Raw genomic sequence first — 24,532 nt, forward strand, 5'->3', positions numbered from 1 at the left:
CAGAAAAATACAGATAGTCTCCAGATACCCACTCCTCCCAATCTCTCCCCCCACATTCCCCCACAGCTTCCCCTATTATTAACATCTTGCATTAAGTGAGGAACACTGGTAACAACTGATGGACCAATACTGACATATTATTATTAACTAAGTCCATTTCATTAAGGTTCATTCTGTGTGTCATACATCTATGGGTTTTGACGCACATATAATGACATGTATCCACCAACATAATACCACATAGAACAGTTTCACTACCCTAAAAATGCCAATACTGTTATTTAACCTGGTTAGAAAAGAGCTTAGAGAGAAAACCAATAAAGATGGAATGGTAACTCAGAAGGGATATGAATGAAGAGAAGACTATCTGTCTTCAAAGAAAAGCCCATTTAATTCCTTAATTTTCATTTTGTACCTGGCCTTCTTCCTCTGGTACCATGAACCCACTGGTTCTTGATATTATTTTCGATCTATCCAAAAGGATCATTATTATCTATAGAAAACCATGACTATGATGGCTCACTTATTGGAGAAAAAGCAAAGTTATTGGTTTGAGCAAGGGAAAAAGAAATTTGTCTACACACTATTTTATTCTTATAGGAACTTTATAGTCCTAAGGCCTGGAAGACAGGAAGAATTACTCATGCTAAATTTGAAATGCATCACTATAATAATCTTGATAATACTCCTCCCTTTCTCATTTTGGAGATAACAAATAACCCCAAGGTAACTATCCACCTACAGAAATGGATACATTAGGGTAAAGGCATTCATTTAAGAAAAAAGTACCTAATTATGAATACTTCAGATGAGCTGGCAAACACCATTTTGCTATGGGTAGCAGAGTTCACCAAGAAACACCCTGATAATGTGTATATAAAGGTACACGAAACTGTTTCAGTAGGACATTTGCCGTCAGAGCTTACCTCCAGGAACAAGCAGGGCAGTCTAGACACCATGAGCGTGCGCTTTTCCTCTGCATCCAGGCGCCTTGGCTCCTGTGGAGGAGCTGGCTCTGTGCGGCTCTCCAATGGGGGAGCTGGCTTTGGGGTCGGCAGCACAGCCAGTGTGCCAGGCTTTGGAAGCGGCTTCACCTGCGCCTTTGGGGGCAGCTCCTCTGCAGGAAGCTACGGCGGGGGACTGGGCGGAGGAAGCGCTTCCTGCACTGCCTTCTCTGGAAATGAACATGGCCTCCTCTCTGGCAATGAGAAGGTGACCATGCAGAACCTCAACGACCGCCTGGCCTCCTACCTGGACAACGTGCGTGCCCTGGAGGAGGCCAACGCCGACTTGGAGCAGAAGATCAAGGGCTGGTATGAGAAATTTGGGCCTGGTTCCTGCCGTGGTCTTGATCACGATTATAGCAGATACTTCACAGTAATTGACGACCTTAGGAACCAGGTAAGAAACACAGGGCCAGGAGGTTTAGTACCTGTAAGGGTAATTAGCCGTACAGGCACAGGTGCCTAAGTTATCACAGCAAGGCTTTGCTTTCAGCTGCTAATTTTCAGTAGTTTATTAATATTAAAACTAATTTATATTAAAATTCTGGTCTTCAAACATGGCTTACTCATCATCTGGTACGTGGTATGCATATTTATGCTTTCAGAAATACTAAAATATCAAAAACTGCCCAATGTCTCCAGCTATATATTTACATAGAAAGTTTTCCATAGAAAGTTTTTTTCTGTTTTAATGGGTAAGATGGAGAGTAAAAGAGGCAATATGTAAATTTTCCATTTTCAAGAATCATCTTCTTATTAGAGACAGGATGCCAAAAATATTGCTATAATTTAATAGTTGACTTTATTTCAAGGAAATCTGAATTTTTAAAAATATTTCCTCATTCTTAACTAATTCTCCATTTATCAGATAATTTCTGCAACAACAAGTAATGCCAATATTGTCCTGCAAAATGACAATGCAAGGCTCACAGCTGATGACTTCAGACTAAAGTAAGTGGAGCTGAAAAGAAACCAAAACAGTTACCTAAGCCTTTCCCTCTTTTATTTAGGCTATTTGAGGTCACCTCCATTCTTTGAGTTTATTGGTTTTAAATCAAATGCGTGTTTGAATGACTCACTGAATTATAAATTTTATTGGGAAATTGGGGGACTGACACAAATGAATGTCAAAAGGGAATCTGGAGTCTTTTCATTCTCTTCTGTCAAAGAAAATTATTTATTTTTATGATTATGAATGATCTACCTGAAGTTTGGAATATATTTTAACAGTTGGACTTAAAAGCTTAGTTTGAAAAAAAAAAAAAAGCTTAGTTTGACGGGTTTTTGTTTTATTTTATACAGTTTCTGCCTTAACCTTTTTAATATCCTTTCTACTTTGAGTTTATTATATTTTATTTTATTTGCCATGCTTTGTGGCATGTAAGACAATTAGTTCCTCCACCAGAGTTGGAACCCTCTGCAGTGCAAGTGTAGAGTCTTAACCAGGAGACCAGCAGTGAAGTCCCTTAGCTTGAGTTTTATGATGACCTAAAAAGTGATGATAGGGCTTCCCTGGTGCCTCAGAGGGTAAAGAATCTGCCTGCAGTGCAGGAGACCCCAGGTTCAATCCCTGAATTGGAAAGATCCCTGAAGAAGCGAATGGCTACCCACTCTAGCATTCTTTCCTGGAGAATTCCATGGACAGAGGAGCCTGGAGGGTTACAGTCCATGGGGTAGCAAACACTGGGACACAACTGAGCGACTTAACACAAAAGGTGATGACTGATGTGATGACGCTTTCAAATATTTTTCTAAGGTTTGAAAATGAACAGGCCCTTCATCAGAGCGTGGACGCGGATGTCAGCAGTTTGCGCCGGGTCCTGGACGAACTGACTCTGTGCAGAACGGACTTAGAGATTCAGCTGGAGACACTCAGCGAGGAGCTGGCTTACCTCAAGAAGAACCATGAGGAGGTAGGTGGTCTCTCCCCCCTGATTTCATAGCCTGCCTTCCTCCCAATGTTTAAAAATACATTTCAGATGACAAATATAATATCTTGGATTCAAGAAAGAATTTGTTGGTTTCTCCATATGGCTTAGATGGTCTGAAATGTTTCTGTTCATCTCCCTCCAAAGAAACCCTCACAGAACTTTCTAAGCATATGGATCGTGTCTGTCTGGCTCCTTCAGAAATATTCCGATCCCAACGTGGTTTCTTTTAGGAGATGAAGGCTCTGCAGTGCGCAGCCGGAGGCAACGTGAACGTGGAGATGAATGCGGCGCCCGGCGTGGACCTCACTGTTCTGCTGAACAACATGCGGGCCGAGTACGAAGCCCTGGCCGAGCAGAACCGCAGGGACGCCGAGGCCTGGTTCAACGAAAAGGTAAAAAGCAAGCTAGGATGCGCTGACTTGGCACCCGGTGCTGATGCAAGCATCGCTCATAACAAGGCTCATAACGTTTTCAGAGCGCTTCGCTACAGCAGCAGATTTCTGATGATGCTGGCGCCACCACCTCAGCTCGGAATGAACTGACTGAGATGAAACGTACTCTTCAAACCCTGGAGATTGAACTTCAGTCTCTTTTAGCAACAGTAAGTAAAAATGACACCAAAGAGTTGCTTTAGAAGTTGAGGGGGAAAAAAATCAGAGTTTTTCTGCCACCTGTTATTATTAATTTTCATTTTTATCCAGTCATTGCTCTGCCTGAAATAAGACACATTTGCATTTTTCACACTGGAATATCTTTGGCCTGAAAATTATACCAAGACGCTAATTAGAATTTTAAAAATACAATGATTTTTAGGTACTCAAAAAGAAACAGGGGCTAAGACTCTGCACTCCCAGTGCAGAGGGCCCAGGTTCCATCCCTGGTCCGGGACTAGATCCCACATGCTGCAACTAAAGATCCCACATGTTACAACTAAGACTTGGCACAGCCAAATAAATGAATAAAAATAAATAGTAAAAAAAGAAGAAAACAGTTTTTACCCTGAGTCTTCTCTCCCACGTCAAAAGATCAAAAATCACTGTTCATGGAATGCGAAAACACACGTGCACCCATCCTAGTTTCTTTATCTAGCATTCCTTTGGGCCACTTAATTTTAATTGGAACACAGGTTCCCTTTTAAGTGACATAAACAAGCAAAGTAGAGGCATGAAGGCTGCCCGTACAGCTAAGCATGCATGACAGTAATTTTAATAATAACCATTTTCATTAAGGGTTGCCCAGCAATTTCACCCACATGAGTCCACAATAACCCTGGGGCTTGGGCAGACCAGACTTTATATTTCATGTTATTATTTCCAAGAGAAGAATCTGAGGTTCAAAGAAGTTAAGCAATTTTCCAAGAGTCCCACAGTCAGGTACAAAGGTACCAGAACTTCTCTCCAAATTTTCTAACTCCCAAGTCTATACTTTTTCTACTATGGCTAGTAAACTTCCAGAAGACGCTATGCTGCTGCTGCTCCTAAGTCGCTTCAGTCGTGTCCGACTCTGTGCGACCCCATGGACTGCAGCCCACCAGGCTCCCCCGTCCCTGGGATTCTCCAGGCAAGAACACTGGAGTGGGTTGCCATTTCCTTCTCCAATGCATGAAAGTGAAAAGTGAAAGTGAAGTCGCTCAGTCGTGTCCGACTCTTAGCAGGCTCCTCCATCCATGGGATTTTCCAGGCAAGAGTACTGGAGTGGGGTGCCATAGCCTTCTCCAGAAGAGGCTATAAATATATGTAAAATTCTTGCAGGTAGAAGAATAAGACACGCTCATTGTCATCCCATGTAAAATTACAGCAAGCACCCATAAAGCCAATGAATCAAACTATTTAAAGCCTAAGAAGACCACTCTTTTCTTGGGATCATTCTACTTCCAGAAAATTTATGCAGAGGTTACTTTTTTAAAGTTTTTTAAAATATATTTTTAGCTGCATTCAGTCTTCATTGCTGCACATGGGCTTTCTCTATTTGCGGCGAGCAGGGACTGCTTTCTGGTTGCAGTGTGCAGGCTTCTCATTACCGTGGTTTCTCTTGTTGCAGAGCATGGGCTCTAGAGTGCAGGCTCAGTAGTTGTGGCACATCCCCTGCGTTGTCAGGCAGATTCTTAACCACTGCACCACCAGAGAAATCCCAGGATTACTTCTTTAACATAAGAGCTATAATCTTCATGACACAAACCTGCCACATGATTAGAAATGAGATCACAAAGTGTAGGGGGACTTTAATTCCTGGAAACAGTGGCAAACTACCAAAGCACAGGGTGAGAGGGGACAGATCTTTAGACTGTGTCCTAGGAGAAAACAATTTTTCTAACACTCTTGGGGATATGAATAGCATTTACCACCAACTGTGCTATTCTCCAATAGATTAAAAATAGTATGACATCTAATAAGGACAACAATTAATATTAAACAAGAGGAATACAGTTATCATATAAAGATAACTCTCTCAATCTCTTAAGTGCTTTGCCATATCCTAAAACAGTGACATCAACTACTAAATTATGTCTCACTGATCCTCAGAAACACTCCCTGGAGTGCTCCTTGACGGAAACGGAGGGCAACTACTGTGCACAACTGGCCCAGATCCAGGCTCAGATCGGAGCCCTGGAGGAGCAGCTGCACCAGGTCAGGACCGAAACCGAGGGCCAGAAACTGGAATACGAACAGCTCCTGGACATCAAGGTCCATCTAGAAAAAGAAATCGAGACCTACTGCCGCCTGATAGATGGAGAGGATGGGTAAGTACTATTTACACTGAAAAAACTATTTTAAGGTTATTAAAGACTTTTCTTAAAATCCAAAGTATCTATGATCTAGGTCGTGCGTACATAAACTCCTAGTGTTAAGAGTTCAGTTATCTCCCATCTTAAATCATTCATCTTAAATCAGTTTCTTGAAAAACAGCATCAAATATTTAATACATACTTTATATTTTTACAGCTCTTGTGCTAAATCAAAAGGCTATGCTGGGCCAGGAAATCAGATAAAAGGTAAACAAAAGCTGGGTTGAACATTCAACATTTGTATATGTTTCAAGGAATGAGTTATTTCCCCTTTATGAATTTGATAAATTCTAACAATTCATGTCTCATTTTACTTTTTTTTAAAAAGTGAAGTACAGTTGATTTCCAATGTTGTATTCAGTTCTGCTGTACAGCAAAGTGTTTCATTTATATATATATATACACATATACATATTCTTTTTAAATATTCTTTTCCACTATGGTTTATCATAGATTATCGAATATAATTCTCCATGCTATACAGTAGGAACTTGTTCATCCATTCTGCATGTAAAAGTTTACATCTGCCAAGCCCAGCCTCCGAATCCACCCTCCAAACCCGTCCCCCTAGGTGACCACCAGTCTGTTCTCTGTATCCCTGATTCTGTTTTTATTTCATAGAGGCTCATTTGTGTCATCTTTTAGATTCCACACATAAGTGATATCATATGCATTGTCTTTGTTATTTTGACTTACTTCACTTAATATGATAAGGTCTGGTTGCATCCATACTACTGCAGTATATATGTCATTTTAGATCCATCTAAAGCCACCGTGGTTAAAACAATTGTTGAAGAAATAGATCCTCGTGGCCAAGTTCTGTCATCTAGAGTTTACACTGTGGAAGAGAAGTCCACCAAAGTCAACAACATGAAGAGTGAACAGAGGGTGCCTTCCTGAGCCTAAAAGGATGCCCCTAAATCAAAATAGCAAATCAAAGCTAGGTTCCTAAATATGAGCCCTCATTTCTCTGCTTTTCTTCCAATGAACTTTAAAAAAATTATTTTTAGAATAGTAACATTTCTTTGACTTTCTCTATGGTGGTGTTTCAATAAAAGTTCTTCCTGTTGCAAGTCATCCTCACTGGTTCTGGTCAGTCTTTGCATTTTAAATATACCACCCCCCCAACAGAAACTAAATTTGTTTTTAATTTCTTCTCTTTAAGGCAACGGTCTTCACAAGTTAGGTGTTAAGTTTAACAGGCAAAAAACTAGTTGGTGTCTTTTTCACATCTTTGTCAAATTTTAAACCTTCCTTCCTTCAGTAAATACTTGTTGAGCATATACCAACAGTAAAACAGTTAATAAAATCCAATCACTGAGTCCAACACACTCATAGAAGTAGAAATATAAGTGATTGAACAATCAGAAATAAATGACATAAAGACTAGAATGACATTAGAAAGGCTCAACAAAACTGAGTTGGTTTTTTTGAAAAGATAAAATTGACAAACTTTTAACTAGACTAACCAAGAAAAAAAGAGAGAGGACTCAAATAAATATCAATGAAAAAGGAGACATTACAACAGATGCCTGAAATACAAAGGCTCATAAGAGAACACTAGAGGGACTTCCCTGGTGGTCCAGTGGCTTCCAAGGCAGAACACCCAGGTTCTATCTCTGCTCAAGGATCCCATGTGCTTCAACTAAGAGTTTCCATGCTGCAACTAAGACCCAGTACAGACAAATAAAATAAATATAAAAAAAGAAAATACTAGAATATTTATATACCAACAAAATGGATAATTTAGAAGAAACAAATTCTTAGAAACATACAATTTGCCTAGACTGAATCATGAAGAAATAGAAAATTTGAATAGACCCATAATGAATAAAGAGATTGAATTGGTAATCATAACCTCTCAGCAAAGAAAAGCCGAGGGCCAGGTGGTTTCCTGGTGAATCCTACCACTTAAAGAAGAATCAATGCCTATCTTTCTTAAACTCTTCCAAAAAATTTAAAAAGAGGGAAATTTTATAAGCTCATTTTACAAAGCCAGCATTACCTTGATACCAAAGACAAAAACACTACAAGATAATAAAATTATAGATCAATATCTCTGATGAACATAGGTGCAAAAGTCTTCAACAAAATATTAGCAAACAAATTCAAGAGTGCATTAAGAGGGTCATAAACAATGATCAAGTGGTATTTATCCCTGGGATGCAAGATGGTTCAATACATACAAATCAATAAATGTGATACATCACATTAACAGAAGGAAGGATAAAAATGATATGATCATCTCAATAGAGGCCAGAAAAGCATATGACAAAATTCAAACACTTTCAGGATAAAAATACTCAAAAAATTTGGTATAGAAGAATGTATTCCAACACAACAAAGGCCATTTATGACAGTCCCACAGCTAACATCAAACTCAATGGTGAAGAGCTTAAAGCTTTTCCTCTAAGATCAGCAACAAAAATCTTTTCCTCTAAGATCATGTCCACTCTTGCTGCTTTTATTCAATACAGTACTGGAAGTCCTAGCCAGAGCAATTAGGTATGAAAAAGAAATAAAAGGCATCCAGATCCAAAAGGAAGAAGCAAAATTGTCTCAGCTTGCAGATGACATGATCTTAAACATAGAAAACCCTAAAAACTTCCTCGAAAAACTGTTAGAACTAATAAATTCAGCAAAGTTGCAGGATACAACTCAACATTTTTTAAAAATCAGCTATAGTTTTATATACAAACAAATTATCCAAAAAATTAATCTTATTTACAATAGCATAAAAAGAATAAAATATCTAGCAATAAATTTAATCAAAGAGCTAAAATATTTGTACATTGAAAACTATAAAACATTGCTGAAAGTAATTATAGCAGAGGCAAATAAATGGAGAGACATTCAAGTTCACAGACTGGAAGAATTAATACTGTTAAGATGTTTCTACTACCAACATGCTCTACAAATTCAAACAATCCCTATCAAAATCCCAACTGTATTTTTTTACAGAAATGGAAAAAAATGCTAAAATTCATAGAGAAACACAAAAGACTCTTGATAACCAAAGTAGTTTTGGGAGAGAACAAAGCTGAAGGTATCACACTTTCTAATTTCAAAATATATGACAAAGTTACTGTAATTAAAACACTAGGGTAGATGTATAAGTAGCCAATAAACACATGAAAGGAGGCTCAACTTTACTAATCATTGGGGAATGCAAATCAAAACTGAAAGGAGATACCACCTCATACACAGGTGAATGACTACTGTCAAAAAAAAATAGAAAATAACAAGTGTTAGTAGGGACGTGGTTGCCAGGTACTGGGAAGAGGCGGGTATGGGAGTTATTGTTTAAGAGGTATGAGTTTCCGTTTTATAATATGAAAACAGTTTTGGAGATGGATGTTGGCTGCAAACATTGGTGAATGAATGTATTTAATATCACTGTATTTAATACACATAGAATGGTTAAGTGGTAATTTAATGTTTTGTGTATTTTGCTGCAATACACAGTATGGGGGCGGAGAACAGTATGATGGGAGGGGGGAAGACAGACTTCAGCCATTGAAACAGAATAGAGAGCTCAGAACTAAACTCACATGTATACAGTCAACTGATTTTTGACAAGGGAGCCAAGGATACATAATCAAGAAAAGACAGTTTTTTCAACAAATGGTATTGGGAAAACTGAATATCCACATGTAAAAAGAACAAAATTGGACCCCTATAGTACACTTTTCATACTGTTCATAGAGGATGAGATGGTTGTATGGCATCACCGACTCGATGGATATGAGTTTGAGCAAGCTCCGGGAGTTGGTGATGGACAGGGAAGCCTGGCATGTTGCAGTCCATAGCGTCGCAGAGTCAGACATGACTGAGCAAATGAACTGAACTGATCATACACTATTCACAAAATCAACTCAACACGGATTAAAGACATAAATATCAAGACCTGAAACTCTAAAACTCTTCAAAGAAAACATAAGGAAAAGCTTCTTGACATGGTCTTGGCAATGGTTTCTCAGATTGGATACCAAAAGCAACAGGCAATGAAACCAAACATATATCCAGGACTTTTTAACATAATTTCCAGGGAAAAAAATCAAAATAATGATAATGAACACTTGGTATGTGCTAAGGTCTATTCTGAGCATGCATGAAGCTCAGTCGCTTCAGTCGTGTCCGACTCTTTGTGACACTATGGACCGTAGCCCGCCAGGCTCCTCTGTCCATGGGATTCTCCAGGCAAGAACACTGGAGTGGGTTGCTGGGCCCTCCTCCAGGGGCTCTTCCCGACCCAGGGATCAAACTCAAGTCTCCTATGTCTTCTACATTGTCAGGTGGGTTCTTCACCACTGGCACCACCCGGGAAGTCCCCGGTCTGTTCCAAGCATCATTTAATTCTCACAACAACACTATGAGGTATATTCTATTAACACCCTCTTTTTTACAGATAAGAACACCGAAGCAGAAAGTGGTTAGATAATTTGCCCAAGGTCACACAGCTAATAACAGGAGTTGCTGGAATGCTAATCCAGGCAGTAAGGCTCAGAGTCTGTTTGCTTAATTACAACATAACACCATGCTAATAAGAACTTCATGCTTCCACCTTCCAGCAAGGGAAGGAATTAAAAAAAAAAAAAAAACTACTAAATCATCCCAACTCCAATCAGTCTGAGATAAAGCAGTCATCAGAGTCTCCTTCCCAAACAAATCAGGGAAGCCACTTTGTGAGAGGAGTTAGCACACCAGAGTCTGATTCTCAGAAAAAAACTAAGAATCTGGTGACAAAACAAACTTTATCTGTGTTCAAGAAACACACTTTTATAAACTTGGCTAGAAGAAACATAGAATAGTAATTTTAAACAACAGCAAAAGATACCAAAGCATATTTGAAATTAAATGCTAAATTTATCAGGGAAAAAATTAGCATCCAATCATTAGAAGAAGATAATGTAAGGAATAACTTTATCCTGAAATAAGCAGACATTAAAACTGCCTAACTTAAAGTTTGTATGTTCAATTATTTTTGAGTACCTACATTGTTGTTGTTCAGTTGCTAAGTCGTGTTCAACTCTTCATGACCCAGTGGACTACAGCACACCAAGCCTTCCAATCCTTCACTCGCTCCCGAAGTTTGACCAAGTTCATATCGATTGAATCGGTGATGCTATCCAACCATCTCATACTGTTCATTGGATTCTACCTACACTATGTGTATTATATAATGAATGTTCTAATACCCAATAGATTCTCAAGAAATGATAATTATATACAGCTGAATACACATTTCTTATCATTAATAAAATAACCACTGTCAGGGAGAAATATATAGATAGAACTAGCCTAGAATATTTAACTCTGTCCCCCACTTCTAGAAAGGACTAAAGCATGTCTAAACTTTTGTAGTAATTGTTAGTTTGGAGGAAATCTATGATTAAAAAATTCAAGAGGTTTGCCCTTATGAGTAAACTCATGTTTCACTGAGTTTAGCATCATACATTCCAGTCCTGCTTTGATATAGAAATGCTTTATAATCTGTGTTGCCTCTTAGCTTCACAGTCAACTTGTCTTCAAAATGATTTTAATAATATATGCTTACCTTATTACACAAAAGATTATCACTTAATTAGTGTTTATAAAAGATCTAGAGATAAGCAGATTATGTTAATAACACTTTGCAGTCTCATAATACCTCTTATCCGTGAAACTCAAGACTTATCAACTATTACACTGACAACATACTCTGTTTTACTTGTATTACTCATGGGAAACATGGACAAAAAGATTGAAATTTTGACCAGGTCACTACAAAATCAGTACCAAGTTTCTAAATATGAGCTGAATCTCTTATCACTCATTGTTCTAAATGTGTCCCAATGGTCTCAGTTAGTTTTACCTTAATTATCTTTAAATACTTTGGGTCAAAAAATATGGATTCTTATGGATTCTGGTATACCAAATATCATTTAGAAACAATAATGTTGGATGTTTTTCAAAGGTATTCTCTATCCACAACATTGACAACTCTTATTCAGAAAAACTACTGTTTCAAAACTATTTGGACACATAATCAGTTAACCAATCAAGTTGCACCATTTTAAGTGATGAACAGCTGACTCTATCTGACATGTCTACTTTATTATAATAATTTAAATAATTAACACTTACAAAATGTTTGTGCCCATCCAACTGTGTTGTAATCATTAATTATTGGAAGTGCTCAACATTCATTTGAGACTTTTCAACATTATTATTTTCATTTGCCCAACAGGGAAAAGAAGCACCCACTGGACAGGATGACTTCCCATTGGCATCAAGGCAGAAGGAGGAAGACTCTGCTCACCAGTGACAACTAATCTTTTATCTAGAGTACCATGATTATTGGTTTTCTAAGTAGTGATTAAAATCCCCCTCTTTTTCATATATTTTACTCCCTCACCAACATGAAGCTCTTTTCTCAAAAAAATTCATGATGTCTTAAATACATACATTTAAACTATAAAACGTTAAACAATATTTTTGCATTAGAAAAATGAGCAATTTGGAGGCTCAGAAATTACTTCAATAGACATTCTGTTCCTGGACTAAACCAAGAAATCTCAATACAAGTAATTTTTCGGTCAATGCCACATACTCACTAATTTTTAGTTAAATTGATAAGCAAAGTTCTGCAGGACTTTTATTTCTGTTGTTTTTTTTTTAATCAATTAGAGAGCTCCCACTACCGAAGGATCACTATATATTGAAAGCACCTGATTTGAATAATAAAGAAAACATTCAATAACACATGAATAATAAAAATACTTCATAAGTATTTACAGAACATAAGCGTTAGACATTGTCCATTTGAATTACGAATCTTTTGTTATATTGGAGGGAAAAAACAACTAAAATATATTTCAGAGGTCAAGAAGATGTACATTGACTCATATACAATATTGACTTTTAAAACTATGATTTGGTATTACTCTATCTGGCACCTTTTTCATATACAAAGATATCCTTGGGCCAGCTTTCCACCTACAGACTGGACACTGTTAAAAAATCACCCAATTATGAAAAACAACAATTAGCATGCAAGTAATATTTTATTACAGATGGGCATAGTTAAGGCTGAAATGACCTCCTAAATCCTATAAAAGGCCAACAGAGCGAACTTCCATGGATGGTGACTTTTGACTTCGCTCCTCTCTGAGAAAGGGTCGTTTGGTGCTGTTGCCATGTCTTTTCGACTTTCTGGTGGATCCAGGCGGCTCTGCTCTCAAGCTGGCGCTGGTCAGCTAACTGGTGGAAGGACAGGCTTCAGGGCTGGAAATGTATGCGCTGGGTTGGGAGCAGGAAGCAGCTTCTCTGGCCCTCTTGGAAGTGTTTCTTCTAGAGGAAGTTTCTCTCATGGTGGTGGAGGGTTGGGAAGTGGTGTCTGTACTGGTTTTCTTGAAAATGAGCATGGCCTCCTCCCTGGGAATGAAAAGGTAACACTGCAGAACCTCAATGACCGCCTGGCATCCTATCTGGACCACGTGTGTACTCTGGAGGAGGCCAACGCTGACCTCGAGCAGAAAATCAAGGGCTGGTATGAGAAATATGGGCCTGGTTCTGGCCGGCAACTTGCTCATGACTATAGTAAATATTTCTCAGTCACTGAAGATCTCAAAAGGCAGGTAAGAAAGATGGATACTTTTACTACAGGCTTTGGGTGTGCATAACCTTAAAAAAAAAAAAAAAAAAAAAGCTTAGCAAATTTGTGTGAATTTGGTAACACTACATTCCCAGTGCTTGGCACACTGCCTGGCAATAAGAATTTGCAGAATTAATTGATGAAAGAGAAATTGTTTCCAAATAGAATTGCTTCATTGATCTTTTATTACCTCATACTTTTTGATGAAGAGTAATAAAACTGTCTGTGATTGGGAAAGTTTACATTTGGCTCTTAAACTCTGCAGAAAATCCAGATTTCTTTAAAATAGGAAAAAAATGATACTAAAATAGACGTTTCATGGATTAAGAAGATAAGAATCACAATGAGATCTGGAATCTCCCTTGACTTTTGGGACCTAACATTTTGCACCATCTACCCTATTTAGATTATTTCTGTGACTACCTGTAACGCCAGCATTGTTCTACAAAATGAAAATGCCAGACTGACCGCTGATGACTTCAGGCTGAAGTAGGTAAACATAAAGTAATTAATTATAATAAAGGTAAAAATACTACATTGGAATAGAGACCATAACTTTGGCTTTAAAAACCAACATGGTTTTATAAAGTCAGACCAGATGACTGAAGAGATTAAATGTGCCCTGATATAAAGCTAGCATAAATTTAATTTTTTTAACTTAAAAAAACTTTTCTTTTAATATTGGAGTATAACTAGTTAACAATGCTGTGATGGTTTCAGGACAGCAAAGGGACTCAGCCATACAGATACATGTATCCATCTCCCTCAAACTTCCCATCCAGGCTGCCACATAACACTGAACAGAGTTCCCTGGGCTATCCAGTAGGTTCTTATTGGTTATCCATTTTAAATATAGTGGTACTAACTCCCTAACTATCCCTTCCTCCCATCATTCCCCCCTGACAACCGGAAGTTTATTCTCTAAGTAGCTGAATCTGTTTCTGTTTTGTAAATAAGTTCACTTGTAACATTCCTTTTTAGATTCCACCTATGAAGGATGGCATACCATATTTCTCCTTCTCTGCCTGACTCACTTTACTCAGTATGATAATCTCTAGGTCCGTCCATGTTGCTGCAAATGGCATTACTTGATTCTTTTTAATGGCTGTATAATATTCCATTGTATATATGTACCATATCTTCTTTATCTATTTCTCTGCTATGGACATTTAGGTTAAAGCTATCATAAATTTTAAAGAGTAGTTTTCTTCTACTGTTAAGCACACAGGATGCCAAAAATCAACTCTGAAGAAGCAGCTCCAAAATAATATTCATAAATCAATAGGTGTTTCAAAATGTTTCATCATTTTGCTATCATCATCTGCTTCAGGGGTACGTACTAAACATCGGTATCTTTTAGTATATGAAACGTCTAGAAAAGTCATGCTTTGCACCTACCTATGATGATAGTTGTCAAGCATTTTAACAACCTTCCAGGTTTGAAAATGAGCTTGCTCTGCACCAGAGTATTGAGGCTGACATCAACGGTCTTCACAGAGTTATGGATGAGCTGACTCTTTGTACAAGTGACCTGGAGATGCAGTGTGAAGCACTCAGTGAGGAACTGACATACCTCCAAAAAAATCACCAGGAGGTAAGGAACCCTGGCTTCTTATGGTATCTGATGCCCTTCCTCAAGTCCACTGTGGATCTCAATCAAAAGTCTACCCTGAATAGATTTGTGATTGCCAGGAGGGAAGGGGGAGAAGGAAGGGATGGATTGGGAGTTTGAGATTAGCAGAGGCAAACTGTTATATATAGGAGAGATAAATAGCAAAGTCCTACTGTATGGCACAGGGAACTATATTCAATGCCTTGTGATAAACCATAATGGAAAAGAATATGAAAAAGAATCTAGAGGTATGTATGTATAACTGAGTTACTTTGCTGTATAGAAGAAATTAACATAACATTGTAAATCAACTTGTGTGTGTGTGTGTGTGTGTGTGTGAGCTCAGTCATGCCTGACTTTTTGCGACCCCATGGACTATAGCCTGCCAAGATCCTCTGTCCATGGAATTTTCCAGGCAAGAATACTGGAGGCGATTGCCACTCCCCTCTCCAGGGATCTTCCTGTGCCAGGGATCGAACCCATGTTTCTTACATCTCCTACACTGGCAGACAGGTTCTTTACCACTAGCGCCACCTGGGAAGCCCAAAATCAACTATACTTTAATAATTTTCTTTAAGTCTACCTTGATGATTAATACAAATAGCTTTTCCAGGAAATGAAAGTCATGCAGGGTGCAGCCGGGGGGAACGTGAATGTGGAGATAAATGCAGCCCCAGGAGTGGACCTCACTGTTCTGTTGAACAACATGAGGGCTGAGTACGAGGACTTGGCGGAACAGAGCCGTGAAGAGGCCGAGGCCTGGTTTAACGAGAAGGTACATGTAGCAAATCGCAGGCCAAGGGTTTGTTCAGGAGACCACCAAGCGGGTCACTAACCCATCTGACAATTATGCTTCAGAGCACATCACTGCATCAGCAGATTTCTGACGACGCGGGAGCTGCTATGGCGGCCAGAAATGAGCTGATGGAACTGAAGCGCAACCTGCAAACCTTGGAAATAGAACTTCAGTCCCTCCTGGCCATGGTTCGTAGGCATCACCTTGACTTGAATGTGTGTGTGTGTTAAGTAAATACAAACATATATATATATATATATGCGTGTGTGTGTATGTGTTGTTGTTTAGTTGCTAAGTCATGTCTGACTCTTGCAACCCCAGGGACTGTAGCCCACCAGACTCCTCTGTCCATGGGATTCTACAGGCAAGGATACTGGAGTGGGTTGCCATTTCCTTCTCCAAGGGATCTTCCCAACCCAGGGATCAAACCAGCATCTCCTGCATTGACAGGCGGATGCTTTACCACTGAGCCACCTGGGAACCCATATATATATATATATATATATATTAACATATAACTGAATATATATAACACTAAGTATACAGCTGAATATATATAACTAATTATATTTCACTAAAATGTATTAAATAGACATGGACATATTATATATCAAGCATCTTTTCTATAAATATTACTTCTGATTCACCAATCCCAAAACTTGAAGAAGGAAAAACAGGAAGCTTTTTCAATGAAAAGCAAACATTTTTTTTTTATTTGGCTAATGTTGATTTTCAAGGGGAAAGATTTAGCCCTTGTACAAAATACTTCTTTCTACCTTGAGAATGTTTTTAAAGCATAAACATGTGGTTTATCTGTTACACGTGCAAGCTGTGCTTTGTTCTTTCAGAAACATTCCTACGAATGCTCCTTGGCTGAGACTGAAAGCAATTACTGCCATCAGCTCCAGCAAATCCAAGAGCAGATTGGAGCGACGGAGGACCAACTCCAGCACATTCGGATGGAAACAGAAGGCCAGAAGCTTGAGCATGAAAGGCTTCTTGATGTCAAAATATTTTTAGAAAAAGAAATTGAAATGTATTGCAAATTAATAGATGGGGAAGGAAGGTAAATATCAACTTGTGAAAAACAGGAATCACACATAGACTAGGTTTTCTCAGTGTATGTGTAAACCAATACTGTATCCTAGAATTTCCTGCTCTGAAGAACATCACTTAGTAATTTGTTACTGCATCTAAATGACATGAAAACAGGCAGCAAAATCCAATCTCTTAGTATGTAAAGTATCTATACCTATTAATGTAGAGAAGATTTAAATATGGAATACTGAGCAATGCCTGGACTCCAATCCAGGAGGAAAACTGCTTTCTGAGATTGAACACTGAAGCATATTTCTTATAATAACACACTCTATTGTGGCTTCACTGGTTACCACCCTGTTGTGTTGTTGTTTAGTCGCTAAGTCATGTCTGACTCTGAGACCCCATGAACTATAGCCAGCCAGGCTCCTCTGTCCATGGGATTTCCCAGGCAAGAATACTGGAGTGGGTTGCCATTTCCTTCTCCAGGGGATCTTGGAGATCTTGGATATCTCATTTCCTTCAACTAATGTTGAAGCCATATTTGAAACTAGAACTTCAATTCAAACTAGCACTCTAAAACTTTTATTCCCCATTCATATTTATTTATGCATGGACAGAGGGGCCTGGTAGGCTACAGTCCATGGGATCTCTAGGAGTCGGACATGACTGAGCGATTTCACATTCACTTTTCACTTTCATGCATTGGAGAAGGAAATGGCAACCCACTCCAGTGTTCTTGCCTGGAGAATCCCAGGGATGGTGGAGCCTGGTGGGCTGCCGTCTCTGGGGTCGCACAGACTCAGACACGACTGAAGCGACTTAGCAGCAGCAGCAGCAGCAGCAGCATGAGCTCCCTAATGAAAGAAAACTGCAGTAATTTTCTTTTTTCTTCACAGAAAAAGCAAGTCCACATGTTACAAATCAGAAGGGCGTGGGCCCAAAAATTCTGAAAATCAAGTCAAAGGTACAGGAGGGTTGTTTTTTTTTAACTTGGAATAACTCTTTTAAACTCCAGCAGTCATATTAAATAAGTCACTTATTTGGAAACTAAGTAAAATTGTATATAAGTTTAGTTCTAGTGAATGAAGGGATAAGGTATCAGCTCTTAACATTCATATTTCATATTCCTGTAGAACAGATGTGGTCAAATTATGAAATTACTGAAATGGGAAATCAATTCCCCCAACATTTTTCTTACTGAGAACCTATTATTTTCCCAGTTTCAATGTTTTTCTAGAAAAGCAGCTTTATTTTAAACCACAAAAACAGGGCAAGTTGGTGTTTAAAAGAAGATATTACTTGCTCCAGGCCTATACCTGCCTGATACTTCTTTATTTTTAATATAAATTTATTTATTTTATTTGGAGGTTAATTACTTTACAATATTGTATTGGTTTGCCATACATCAACATGAATTATGCATGTTTCACTTATGTTTTCAAACACTCATTGTTCTAAAAGATAAGAAAGATAGCCTCAGGCCTTGCTAAGCATAGATATTGAGTATTACATCTCAATTTTCAGCAAACTCGCAAACACTGTTTGTCTGGGTTTTTTAATATTTTTATTTATTTATTTACTTGGCCATGCTGGGTCTTAACTGCAGAATGTGGGATCTAGCTCCCTGACCAGGGATCAAATCCAGGCCCCCTGCATTGAGAGCAGCACTCTTAGCCATTTGACCACCAGGAAAGTTCTGCAAACTGTTTTATACAAGCATACCTGTTGTGACTAAATACCTTTCCACTTGTTAAGAATGAGTACTAAACTTGCATTTATTTTATTTTAGACTCAAAAGAAGAAGCTGTTGTCAAAACAGTGATTGGGGAACTTGATCAGCTTGGCAGTGTCCTCTCACTAAGGGTCCACTCGGTTGAAGAAAAATCCTCAAAAATAAGCAACATTACAATGGAGCAAAGACTGCCTTCTAAAGTCCCTCAATGAGGGGAAATGCTCTCTCTCTAAAAAAGAAAAAAAGTCTGCTTTTGTAAAATCCTATTGACCAAAAACCCAAGGAAACCATTCACTTCTGTTCTTCGAAATAAAAGGGTTAGAAGATGTTTTCCTTCTCTTCCCTTTCTCAGGTTCTTTGTATGTCATCCTTCCCAGGAATAGGGAAAAAAATCTTGCTCTGTCCCTGGTTTTTGCTTGCATTTGGTGGAATCTTTATTGCCTCTTCATTAACAATTTTCTGTCCCAAGTTATTTTTGATAAATTCTGTGCTTTTGAATTTCCACAGTTGATCTCAATGTCACAGTACTAAGGATATGCTAATAAAATTAAGTGCTTCACTTGTAGTCATATTTACTCCAGTTCATGACAGGATGAGTTGGAAAGAATGCCAGCCCTAACCTCTGGTCCCAAATCTGTCCTTGATTAACTATGTAAATGACTGGTTCTCTTTGAGTTTGAGCTGCTATGGATGTAATAGAAAATGATACTGACTGAGCTTTATAATTGGTTCAATCTTAGAATGCAGGGGTGATCGGCTAATGTCAGTTTGTTACTCTGGATAGCTGTTTTCCATTTTGCACTTAGTTACTTATTGACTGGGGTGGTTCTCAATCTTGCTCATATCCTCCTGCACACAAGATCCTGCCTGATATCCTAACCAAATTATTTTAGAAACTGCAGCTGGGTCTAGACAGCAGCAAAGTTCTGGGATATAAAAGTTTATTTCATATGAGTGATGAGGCAGAGAGCTCTGCAATAACCTAGATTTCCAATGTGGATGACAAAGTATCAGTAAAGGGTTGTTTTGGGTTTTTTGAGGGTGGGGAGGGGGAGGATTGGTTTGTTGGACTGCACTGTTAGTCACAGCATATGGGATCCAGTTCCCCAATCAGAGATCAAACCCAGGCCTCCTGCACTGGGAGCTTAGAGTCTTAGCCCCTGGATCACCAGGGAAGTCTCTCACTAAAGGGTTTTAACCAACTGATATATACACCATGTGGAATTCAAAGTGGCCCACATACTCAACTGCAGCATATCTAGGTGCTAAGCCACACTAAGGTTGCATCTCCAGGTCTCAAAGATCATTTTGATTGCTATGTTTCCTACTCTCACATAAGTAGTTGACCTCTGCTCCAGCATAGTTTCTTGAACTGTAGCTACAGCTGGACGTTACCTTTTTCATGGTCTTCTTCTGATGGATTATGCTCATGGAAGTCATAAGTTCAATGGTGTAGAGTTGGATTGGGTTAGGTTAAAAGTACTTTCGTGGTACGGGGAGGGAGGTGGGATGGGGTTCAGGATGGGGAACACGTGTACACCCGTGACAGATTTATGTTGATGTATGGCAAAACCAATACAATATTGTAAAGTAATTAGCCTCCAATTAAAATAAATATATATTTTTAAAAAATAAATAAAAGTACTTTCAATTGCAGGACCGTAATACCGCTTACTCCTTGGAAGGAAAGTTATGACCAACCTAGATGGCATATTCAAAAGCAGAGATGTTACTTTGCCAACCAAGGTCCATCTAGTCAAGGCTATGGTTTTTCCAGTGGTCATGTATGGATGCGAGAGTTGGACTGTGAAGAAAGCTGAGCACCGAAGAACTGATGCTTTTGAACTGTAGTGCTGGAGAAGACTCTTGAGAATCCCTTGGACTGCAAGGAGATCCAACCTGTCCATCCTAAAGGAGACCAGTCCTGGGTGTTCATTGGAAGGACTGATGCTGAGGCTAAAACTCCAATACTTTGGCCACCTCATGAGAAGAGTTGACGCACTGGAAAAGACTCTGATGCTGGGAGGGACTGGGGGCAGGAGGAGAAGGGGACAACAGAGGAGGATGAGATGGCTGGATGGCATCACCGACTCAAAGCACATGAGTTTGAGTGAACTCCGGGAGTTGGAGATGGACAGGGAGGCCTGGCGTGCTGCAATTCATGGGGTCACAAACAGTTGGACACGACCGAGTGACTGAACTGAACTGAACTGAATACCAATGTCTTACATTTATTGACTGTGCTTTAATCTTGCTTTCTGTGAATTCACCATTTTGATCTTCATAAAGGCTTATGAGGTAAGTGTTTTTATTATTTTTATTTACATGAAAGGCATAAACATTGAAATAGATTAAGCAATTTCCCCAGAGTTACACAGATGATGGGCGGTGGGGGAATAGATTCAAATTCAGATCTCCCTTTCTTCCTCGCTGACCAGAGTCTTAATTGACCAGGAAAAAATCAACAACTTCCCCCAAGCACATTCTATTTCACACTAAGATTCCATTGTCATCCAGGAATGTCCATCATCAGATTCTTGTGTGCATAGATGTATTCTTTTCCTCTCTGTTCACCACCCATCTCCAGCTCCTCTCCAGCAGCAACCTTCTCTGTCTCCATATTTATTAAGTCCTGGTCACTAGATAGCTTCTCTTAGGCTGCAAGCTACTTCATTATGTCTTGTTACCATCTCATTCTGACTAGCAGGGTCATCCCTAGAGGCTCCATCTCCTAGGAACTGGAAGACTAGAGCCACAACTACAGCTCTCTGAAGACACCTGGCTAATCCCCCATCTTAATACCACAATGTTGGACACTCTGTCTGTGACCATCAGTGCTAGTCACTCCTTGTCCCAAAGAGTGTTCTTATTCTTTCCAAAAACAAAATCTAACTTCCATTTTTCTATATCCCCTCTTTCCTATTTAGATAAAAAGACCTGTCTCTCTATAGAAGACAAATTTATATTTAATACAAACTTAAGTTATGATTCCAAAATGCATGGTTTTAGCTAATACTTCTGAAAAGCGTAAGTATGAGGTCTGGAAAACTTAAGTACACATCCACATTTCTAAGAATTCAGTCTTAGTGAAAAAAAGGTAAAACACTGATATCAATAGTTAACAAATATCCAAAACTTTCATTCAGTTCAGTTCAGTTCAGTCGCTCAGTCGTATCCGACTCTGCAACCCCATGGACTGCAGCATGCCAGGCCTCCCTGTCCATCACCAACTCCTGGAGTTTACTCAAACTCATGTCCATTGAGTCGGTGATGCCTTCCAACCATTTCATCCTCTGTCATCCCCTTCTCCTCCCAACTTCAATCTTTCCCAGCATCAGGGTCTTTTCAAATGAGTCAGTTCTTCGCATCAGGTGGCCAAAGTATTGGAATTTCAGCTTCAGCATCAGTCCTTCTAGTGAATGTTCAGGACTGATTTCCTTTAGGATGGATTGGTTGGATCTCCTTGCAGTCCAAGGGACTCTCAAGAGTCTTCTCCAACACCACAGTTCAAAAGCATCAGTTCTTCAGGCTCAGCTTTCTTCACAGTCCAACTCTCACATCCATACATGACCACTGGAAAAACCACAGCTTTGAGCAGACGGCCTTTGTCAGCAAAATAACATCTCACTTTTTAATAAGCTGTCTAGGTTTGTCATAACTTTCTTTCAAGGAGTAAGCATCTTTTAATTTCATGGCTGCAGTCACCATCTGCAGTGATTTTGGAGCCCAATGTAACCATATGAGGTGATAAATGCATTTACTAACTTGATTATGAGAATAATTTCTCACAGTTGTATTACACTTCTATAATACTGTATTACAATGTATGCATTACAATTTTATCAGTTGGTCCTCAATAAAACTGGGAAAACTAATAAATAATAGCTGGGGGATGGGAATTTCCTGGAGATCCAATGGCTATGACTCCGTGCGTCCATGATCAAAGGTCCAGGTGCAATTCCTGGTCAGGGAACTAAGATCCTGCATACTGCACAGCCAAAAAACTGAAATAAAATTTTAAACTGGGGCAGGGAGGGAACAGACTGTAGTAAAGTTGATCAAACCCACTACACAGATATCAATTGCATTTCTTAGTAGAATTTGTCCAGAAAGTATGGTTTCTAAAAGATATCTTTAGCAATATTAGATAAGTATCTGGAAATAGTTCTTTTAAAGGGATGCCAAAGCATATTATGAAGAAATCTGTACCTTTTCACTGAAGAACATTAAGGAAGACCTAAATAAATGGAAAGAATATTCAACTTTTTGGATAGACATACACAATATCACAGAGATGTCAATTTTCTTCAAATAGCTTTATGGATTTCAAGCGAATCTTGGGCTATTATTGCATTTGAGAATCAGGCTTTAAATTTTATATGAAAGAGCAATACAGAAGGAATGTTTGACTTGATGGCAAATAAGAACAAAGAACAAAGGAATACTTGCCTTACCAGACACCAAGTTATATTATGGAGCAATGGTAACCAAAACGGTATGTTTCTGCATCAGACCAAAAAATAGTAACAGCTGAATCCTCACCTAAATGAAGATTTATTGAGGACTTTGATTTCCTGACTTATTGAAGCATTGGACAGTTTCTTTACGACAATATGGCATGGCATTGCAGGGAGAGGGTGACACTGTTCTGTACACAGTGCTGAAATCATTATCCATATTGGAAAAATGAAATTTGATTATATACCACAGAATATACAAAAATTATTCCAAACCACCAAAGCCTTAAATGTGAAAGGCAAAATGTTTTGAGTATATTACCGGAAGACACTTTTATGACCTCGTAGAGTTAATCACTTCCTGAAGTTAGATAAAATAATCACAATCCAAAAATGAAGCGTGATGTGTGCGTGTGTGTGCTTAGTCACTCAGTCATTCAACTCTTAATTCAACCTATTTAAAAATAAGATGATAATGAATTAATATCCAGAATATAAAACAACTCCTACAACTTAACCAAAAAAAAAATCCAACATGATATTTTAAGTGGGCAAGGACTTAAGTAGACATTTCTCCAGAGAAGATATGTAAATGTCCAACAAGGACATGAAAAGCTGCCCAACATCACTAATCATTAGGGAAATGCAAGTCAAAATTATAATGAGGTACCACCTAATATGGTTACTATCAAAAAAAGGAAATAACAAATGTTTGTGATGATGTGGAGAAATTAAAATCCTTGTGCACTATGTATGGGAATATAAAATAGTGCAACCACTATGGAAAATAGTACAGTATTTCCTCAAAAAATTAAAAATAAAATTTCCATATGATCTAGTAATTCTACTTTGGGGTATGTTCCCATGAAAAGGGTACACAAAGACTGGAACAGATATTTATACATCCATGTTCATAGTTGCATTATACATTAAAATAAATAAAAAGTGGATGCAACCCAAGTGGCCACTGACTGATGAATGGATAAACTAAACACATGCAATGGAACATTATTCAGGCTTAGAAAGAGAGGAAAATCTGATACATGCTGCCACGTGGATGAACTCTGAAGAAATTTTGCTAAGTGAAACAAGCCAGTCACAAAAGGACAAATAATGTATGATTCTACTTATCACAAGTGTCAGAACAATGACTGGCACATAGTAGGTTCTTAATGAATGAATGAATTAACCCATATTTTCACAACAGCCTCACATAATAAATATTCATGGAAATTTTGTCCATAAGCCAATTTCCAGATTTTTTCCCCAAAATTGCCATATATTTAGAGTTTTCAATAAATATGTGGGAATTCACATCCAGAAAGTAGTTTACTGATGACTTTCACCTAAGCGAAACCACCACGAAGTAGAAACAGGTGAAATATTTCTTTCCAGGTTTTTGCTTCAAATTTTGCAAGGTCAGGAAATAAGTTAATGTCCTTCCAAACTCCCACAACCCATAACAGCAATTAGGGGTGTGTTCCTAATTACCAAAATGGATGTGAGAAGACAACTATACCCAGACATAAGTACATGTC

General features: G+C 38.5%; 2 protein-coding genes across 2 annotated transcripts; both read left to right on the forward strand.

Moving 5' to 3' along the window:
• Positions 1-921: 921 nt before the first annotated feature.
• Positions 922-6,797, forward strand: KRT27 (keratin 27). Its single transcript, XM_040245411.1, has 8 exons — positions 922-1,401; positions 1,873-1,955; positions 2,761-2,917; positions 3,166-3,327; positions 3,411-3,536; positions 5,458-5,675; positions 5,878-5,927; positions 6,478-6,797. The coding sequence occupies exons 1-8, from the start codon at positions 958-960 to the stop codon at positions 6,618-6,620; spliced, it is 1,383 nt and encodes a 460-aa protein (XP_040101345.1). The 5' UTR covers positions 922-957; the 3' UTR covers positions 6,621-6,797.
• A 5,987-nt stretch (positions 6,798-12,784) lies between these two features.
• Positions 12,785-18,867, forward strand: KRT26 (keratin 26). Its single transcript, XM_040245415.1, has 8 exons — positions 12,785-13,339; positions 13,763-13,845; positions 14,794-14,950; positions 15,582-15,743; positions 15,827-15,952; positions 16,613-16,830; positions 17,702-17,769; positions 18,595-18,867. Exons 1-8 carry the CDS (start codon positions 12,899-12,901, stop codon positions 18,747-18,749), a joined length of 1,410 nt encoding a protein of 469 aa, XP_040101349.1. The 5' UTR covers positions 12,785-12,898; the 3' UTR covers positions 18,750-18,867.
• The last annotated feature ends 5,665 nt before the right edge of the window (positions 18,868-24,532 follow it).

The sequence above is a fragment of the Oryx dammah genome, unplaced genomic scaffold, assembly GCF_014754425.2.
Source record: "Oryx dammah isolate SB20612 unplaced genomic scaffold, SCBI_Odam_1.1 HiC_scaffold_8, whole genome shotgun sequence".
In the NCBI taxonomy this organism is placed as follows: Eukaryota; Metazoa; Chordata; class Mammalia; order Artiodactyla; family Bovidae; genus Oryx; species Oryx dammah.